This window comes from Aptenodytes forsteri, unplaced genomic scaffold (assembly GCF_000699145.1).
Source record: "Aptenodytes forsteri isolate BGI_AS27 unplaced genomic scaffold, ASM69914v1 Scaffold285, whole genome shotgun sequence".
Lineage (NCBI taxonomy): Eukaryota > Metazoa > Chordata > Aves > Sphenisciformes > Spheniscidae > Aptenodytes > Aptenodytes forsteri.
Genome location: NW_008794453.1, coordinates 125,955 through 133,200, shown reverse-complemented (window position 1 = coordinate 133,200; position 7,246 = coordinate 125,955). Strand labels below are relative to the sequence as shown.

Below are 7,246 nucleotides of genomic sequence, written 5' to 3'. Positions count from 1 at the left end.
AGTAGGGACGCCTCCCAAGGTTACTCCTCGAGGTTGAGAGATTCCTTGCCGCAGCAGATCCTCGGTAAGTGACTAACAGCATGCTAAACTTTGAAATCTTAGCTAAGTGATAGAAAGGATTAATTGCGCATCTATAATCCTTTAGACATAAACCGTTGACCAAGTCTGAGACTAGGTTTGGATCCAGCCGCACCTAGACTCCTCTCTGAGAAGGAGTTTAGAAAGCAAGGGGGTCCTTTCTGAACCTCATGGCTCACCGGGAGGGTCTCCCTGGCAGTTTTGTCTGACCCTGTCCTCTATGCAGTAAAGACTCAAGTGCACCTTGCCATCGGATCTTGTTAAACCACTGTCGCATTTACCATTGAACTCTAACTCACTGTTTTCTATCAGTCAAGTGTATTGTTGCTTCTCTCTTACGAGTGAAGTGCAGTCTCGCTCGCTTCCATCCAAGACAATAGTGTAACTGCCTGAGGCTGACTGAACTGGTTATATCCTGCCTGGAGGTGGTGGTGCTTGCTAGGAAGACCAGGAGCCTGGTAGAAGGGCTGTTGCAGAAATGGGGCAGTCTGCCTGGCAGGGGAAGCAGAAGCGCAGTATGAGCAAAAGCAAATGATGGGCTGACTGGCCCTGCTCCTGCCCGGGGAGTGGTGGGTGTCTCTGCGCCCTCTCCACTTTGAGCTGTGGCAGGAACATAGTCACAGTTCACAGGCTGGTTTTGAGCAGCCCAGCTTTGGCTGCAGGGGTTGAGAGATGTAAATCCATCCAGGATGGAAGAGAGACAGGAGCAGGTTTTGATGGATCCAATGCAAATAAGCATCCGGGTTTCTTCTAGCAACCTCATTGCAGAGAAAATATTCCCAGGTCACTGATTTCAACCAGAGATAGCAGAACATATTATATTAATCTTTCACTGAGCATTCGTAGTTAACTTTGAATCTGTTTACACCAATGCAGCCTTCAGCTATTCCCCGCATTCATGCCTGCAGTCTCCCGGGTGCTTTGGATGAAACTTCCCTCTGTACCATTTCCCTTTGTGCAATTAAACAAGCTGTTTATTCAAATAAACAGCTTGTGCTGTTGTGATCCATTTGTGTTGCCCATCGGGAACCAACAAACGGGGGAGACAGTTGGGATACAGCCAATCCATCAGCCTCTGATGTGCAAATTGTATTTGGGATTATAAGAGTGCCAATTCCTTCTACGTACAGACCAGCAACACGCGGTGTGTGTGCCTGGACCGTACGCTGTTCATAGCAGTGAGTTACAGAAGATCGCGTGGAAAGAACTAATGCATTTGTGAAATGTCAGCTCTCCCGGTGCAATAGGAGATGCAGCCTGCAAGACTGTGGTACTCTGAGGTAGGGGGAGGTTAATCTTTAGGTTTCTCCATCCTTCTCCACAGCTGCAAATTCAGAGGGTCCAAATGTGTACCTACCTCCACTGTCAGGAGAAGCAGGCCTCTGAGGGTGTATGAAGCTCAAGAATAGATAATTGGTAAAATAACTTCAGGAAACTGGATAAAAATGAGTTCCTGCCCAGTGTGATGCTCCCTAAGGCTTCTCCCTCTCTCTGTTTTCTGTTTGATGAATCTCTCTGAAAGTTTTTGAGTGGGAGGCAAACACTTAAAATGTGACGTTTCCTGGCAAATGTCTGCCCTGTAATCTGCATTAAAGCAGGGAGAGGGGTGCTGCTGGTCATCAGCAAGGCGAGTGGCTAGGGAAACCGGCAGCCGGGCTGTACGCGCATGCGAGTAAAGATGCCCCATCTCCCCTGCGCAGACTGCGGTTCGGCCGTCATGTTAAAGCAGGTCAGACCTGGACAGGGAGACTGCAGCAGCAGCACTGGGAACAAAATCAGCTGGTTTCCCCAAGTGAAAAAAACACCCTCAAAATACTCCACAAAAAACAGCAGCCGTGCCACTGTGTGAGATGAGCTCCGGTGTCACCCACCCCTTCCCGGGGCAGCAGAATTGCATGATGTCGGGTACCCCCAGGGCCCATCCAGGACGGTTACCTAAGGGAACAAACTGGCAGTTAGTTGCGTCAGGGTCAATGATCCAACAGGGACAAGTAGCCCCAGGGACATTTGATGCTGAAGGGCTTTTTCACGGCTGAGGAACTGTGTAGCTGCCTGCAGTATGAAATCATTCTGTACAAATCTCTTCGCCAGCTGCACGTGAAGTAACTTGCAAGCAGGTTTTAGGGAGGTATGGCTTAAAAGCTATGTGTGTGACAAGTTAAATGCCTTCATTCCTTGAGAATTTAGTGCCAAAACACGTCTCAGGATCTTGGTGAACATGCCTGATGTCCTGCTAGGACAGAGCCCAGCAGATAAATGCTCTGGAACAAGAATAAGTTGCCGCAGAGAAGCGGCACTAAGCTAGTTCATAGCTTCTTTCAGATGTCACTAAATAGATAATATCACGAGGACAAAAATTAGCTACTTTTAATGTGGGGTACCCCAGATTTGGAATTTTTAGCCACGCTTAGCACCAGTGACCGATGGGTGAGGTCCCCCGGGGTTTCCCTGCTCTGCACCCTGCTCTCCCTCCGCTGAGGGTTTGCATGCCCAGAGCACCTCACCTCCTGGCCACGGCTCTCTTAGGCAAACCAGACACCATGGTTTGGAGGAGCTTCTGGAACTGTTTTACCATGGAGCTGATACCTTCCAGCAGTCCCCACAGCTTCTTCAGCCTGCAAAAGCAAAACAAACGGGCAGATTTTAATGACGGGTAAATGAAGGGGGAGGGTGTTAATGGTGCATGCACGCTGTTATACTCTTTTTCATAACCAAGCGATCCTATGGTGTTCTGCTAGCCATACCCACTCTCCCTGAGAGCTTGCCTTTAGGGAATACCAAATCCTTCTGCAGAGGAAGGGGATGCCGCTACGCCTGTTTATGCAGTAGGCGTGCAGCAGCTTGCCCTGGTCCGTAGAGAAGGAGAGACTCGCTGCCAGCCCGCACTGCCCCGGAGGCTGCCCCGTGTGTTTCTCATGGAGCTGCCATCTGAAGGATGCTACAGCCCATTGCATACCCCGACGCTGGGCTTGCAGGGACGCCTGCGTGCTTCGTGCTAATCTTGCAGCGTGTCCCTTCAGCTGTCTCGCCACTGCTGAAGGCACAACCACTGGTTTCTGTATCACTCTCGGCTTCGATGCCTCTATCAAGGTGTTCTTACCCCTTGCTGACAAAAGCTGGCAGCCTGTATGGCTGCAACAGGACCTTTGACAGTGGATTCTGCAGTCCATTCACCTGCTCCTTCCTCCACAGAGCCAAGCCTGTGCCCATGAATGACAACACAGAAGTAAATAAAGACCAGTAATTAGAAATAACCCAATAACTGCAATAATTCCTCTTGTCCAGCAACTCTTGCTGCAGCTCAGCCTGTAGGTACTAAAGTCCAGGCCAAGATCCAGCTTGAGCCGCTCTTACAAAGCCTCTTTGCGAACGGCTACTGCAGATATGGAAATATTTACTACAATAAATACCTCAGTAACGTCTTAAATATAATACTTCTCCTCTCAAAGACTGCAGCAGCCCTCAGTGGCCCCAGCCACCCCCAAAACCCAAGATCAGTACCCCAAATCCTCTACCTGGCAGGAAGCAAGGAGCCACACACTGCGGTATGCTTTTGCATAGGCCAGTGAACGTCCTGTTGGATTGTGTAAAGTCGTTCTTCCCACACATGCTGGCGAAGCGGAAATTGCCATCGAAGTAGTTAAAGCCAAAGGCATCTGTGAGACACGAAAAGAAAGGGCTGATGTTTGGCCGGTTGCATCGGCCATGCAATGCCGATGGGCAGTGGGTCGTCTTCCAGGCTGCCCTTCGGGTCTTGGGGTAACACTTACTGTTCCTGTACAGGAAAAGGGCCGTGTCCTGGTACCCTTGTGAGAAAATGTCATTCAGGATCTGCAAGGAGAAACACGTGAGGTCACTAAAGAGCCTTCCATCCGGGCACCGGCAGGATCTACCCAAGGCTGTTCGACTGCGGAGGGTCGGGATGGCCCATTTGGGGAGGCAGCAAGCACAGACTGGTTTCCAACTACCAAAGCACTGGTCCTTTGCAGGTTGTCAAACCAGGGTGGACCCCATCCCAGGTTGGCCACCCATTCAGCAGTGTCCACCAAAAAAATGCACTGCCCCTGAAATCTGATTAATTAACGATGGAGACTGAGCTGAACCTTAAAGCGTGGGAAGGCAGGTCCAGCATTAATTAGTTTTAACCAAAACAAAGCTGGGGAGAAGACCTGGTGGGCTTACCATGGTGCTAGGCGGAAAGAGAGCGTAGCTAATCCTGCAGAGGTTTTCTATCGAGATCTGAATGCTGCTGTTAAAGATCTGGAAACAGAGGAAGGTAGCAGGACAATCCCGTGGACAGATATCGAGCTCTCCCGTGAATGGGGACACAGTGATCACGGCTTCTTCCAGGCTGGAAACAGGCTGCAGGCTGGTGAATCCTCCATCAACGTATCGCTGAGGGGGAATAGCAGAGGGAGGGTTTGCTCTGAGGATTGCTACAGCATGCGCGTGGGGGCAGCGTCACCGAGAGGAAAGCAAGCAGCTGTAAAGGCAACATCTCCTGCCGCGAGCCAGTCCCAGCATGTCCTCTCTTCCCACTTGCAACAGCATTTCTTCCCACCCCTTGCTCTTTATCCTGGCCTTTGCCAGCTCCTTCTGCTGCCCTGCCTACAGCACCCAGCCGGCTCCTCAACCAGGTGCTGTAATGCACAGCAGTCATTAAAATAGAAATATAATTCTTTTAATTCACAAAGCTTTGTAAAGTTGTTTTGGCAGTCGTTAGCCAATTCAAACATCACTGAATTTACATTGTCGTATAAATTTCAAGTCCTGAGATCAAGCAGGAGGGCTCCCGCATTTAATAATTGCCTGCAAAGCCCTGGAGGATTACTCACTGGGCAAGGAAAATGTCATTTGCTGTATTCCAAGAAGAATCTGAATTTACCACCCACCTCAGTGGGATTTGAGGTTGCAAGGACTGCAGTTGATCGAATTAAATGCTCATGAGATAACAGTGCAGAGGAGCCTCACGCAGCAATGCCGCCGAGCTCTGGGTCCTGCAAACATTATGCACTTTGTGGGCAAGCCCTGCAGTCCGGGAGATCTGACCTGACAGCCGGGTACAGACATCCGAGGACTAAATAGGCTCAATCAGTGCAGACCAACAAGAGTCAAGGCAAGATCCTAGCTCTATCCCAGCTGCAAATCCGGTATCGTGGCTTTGTGGGCTTTGACACACAAGCGGGTCACGATGCATCAGCTGCTGCGTGGTCCATCTGCACATGCTTCACCACCACGCTGCTGTGCTCCTCCTTCCCTGAGGGTCAGCAACAAGCCAGCCCAAATTTGTTGACTTCACTGCGGTGTTTCACAGACTATGAATATGCACATGGTTGGGGGAGGATCCTCCCACAAACTTGCAATATTTCAGCCATGCAGGTCTGCACCTGAGCTAATGGAGACATCTGCAACTGCAGACAGATCCTGCCCAGGATAACTGGGTTGTGTGTCAAAGTCCCGAGTGTGGGCGTCCTCTCATCTCACTTTGGAGATCTGCAAGGCAAGATCTAGTCATCCAGGCTCTGTCCGTAGGAGAGGCCTCTCCAGATGGCAATTCCACCCAGCTATCATCTTAGGATGGGATGAAGAACAAGCTAAAAGGCTTTATCATCCTCCATTAACTAAAGAAGCAGCCTAGACATAGATATCCCTCTCTGCTCAAGGGAATGTAAAGTTCAAACCCAAGAACCTACTGCTGGGAGCATATGTTTTATTGGAAATATCACTCACCACACCTCGGTAGGATGGAGGGATGAATCCACAGTAGATAGGAAGAAAGCAGCTGCAGAGCAGAGCCTGGGGGAGGAGAGGGATTGCAGATGTAAATGTTCCTGTCAAAGTTCTCCTGGACAAAAGCTGTTGACTGGGTGCCTGCAAATTCAGGCTTGACAAATCGTCTGGAGCCAGGCTGTCGGTACCACCTGGACTTTGCACTTGACTGTGTCAAGAAAGGTTCCAAGAAGGGGAAAACATCTCATTTCAATAAAGTTGAAACACTTCTCTTGAGAAGGGCATAGCACTTCATTTTTTATTTTTGTAGCTGCCGGCAATATTAGAGTTGTATATCTATATATCACTGTCCAAACACTGCCCTTTGACGGTGGCAAGGTGAAACTTTGAGGTCATTTTTCATATTTGTGGGTTTTGGGACCAAACCAAGGCATCCTCACAATGTGTTTTCATTCTGCTTGGATTTTGTCAATGATAAAGCCACTGCTGGGCCATTTGCAACCATTTTCCACCAATCTCATCAGCTGGGAATGAGCATCCCGGGCTCCTGGGTTGACCTAGGGCAGGCACCACGGGGTGAACTCCAACATCTCCATGGACTTGCCATCCTCTACTGTCTCCCTGGGACAAGCAAGCCCACGACCTCATGGTCACCTCTGTTAGGGTTTTACCTTGGGATTCTTTCCCCAGCAGCTAATTTACTGGTTAATCAGCTGCTTGTTTGGCAGCACAGATGCTTTGCCCTGCTCTTTCCTCCCAGGAAAGTGCTGAGGCAACAAGGAAAATTACTGCCAATGGGACTTGGCCGAGGAGAGACCTGTCCAGAAAGCTGGGAGGTCATGTTAGCTTTAACACAGCTCTTCGCAGAGTCGTTAGCACTTACAGAGCCGGCCAACATGTCGGCATCAGCCTTTTGAGGCTGGAAACAAACCTTCTGCTTTTTTAGCATGATTTATTCCTGCCTGACTCTGGACCTAACAACATCTTCCTCCCTCCCTCCAAGCCTCATGGAGCTCACTGTGGTGGGACCACGGCTCTGGCAGAGCTTCCTGACACTCTCTCCATCTCGGGTAGAAAACAGTGGGGTTAAAGACATCAATGCCTAGGTACCTCCACCCCAAGCAGTAGGTAGAGATCTTCCTACGGCATCAGAGGAAGGTCCCTTTACCTGAATGAGCTCCTCTTTCGAGCTGAACTCAGAGGCCATAACGTTTTGGCCGTCCGCCACCCGCGTGAGCGAGATGTGCAGCCGCCCCGAAGCCAGCTGGTAAGAATCCTCTGGTAGCATCTGCTGCAAAACAGTCCTGATATTCGCCAGCAAGCTGCACTTGGGAGAGAGAGGGCCCAGGGTGGTTTTCCTGACTTCCTTTGCCGTGGCAAAGAAAAATTCCTTCAGGCCATCTGACACCGGCGAGGGGGGGGGGGGGGGGGCAGGGGG

General features: G+C 50.2%; 1 protein-coding gene across 1 annotated transcript in view; it reads right to left on the bottom strand.

Annotated features, from left to right (window-relative positions):
- Nucleotides 1–1,376: 1,376 nt before the first annotated feature.
- The window catches only part of PNPLA1 (patatin like phospholipase domain containing 1), a 9,445-nt gene continuing 3,575 nt past the window's right edge, over nt 1,377–7,246 (bottom strand). The window contains exons 2-9 of the mRNA XM_009290619.1: nt 6,977–7,209; nt 5,809–5,874; nt 4,261–4,338; nt 3,849–3,909; nt 3,594–3,734; nt 3,179–3,278; nt 2,583–2,693; nt 1,377–1,440 (exon numbers count right to left, since the gene is read on the bottom strand). Coding sequence (XP_009288894.1) covers nt 1,377–1,440; nt 2,583–2,693; nt 3,179–3,278; nt 3,594–3,734; nt 3,849–3,909; nt 4,261–4,338; nt 5,809–5,874; nt 6,977–7,209 — 854 coding nt within the window. The remainder of the gene's footprint in view (nt 1,441–2,582; nt 2,694–3,178; nt 3,279–3,593; nt 3,735–3,848; nt 3,910–4,260; nt 4,339–5,808; nt 5,875–6,976; nt 7,210–7,246) is intronic.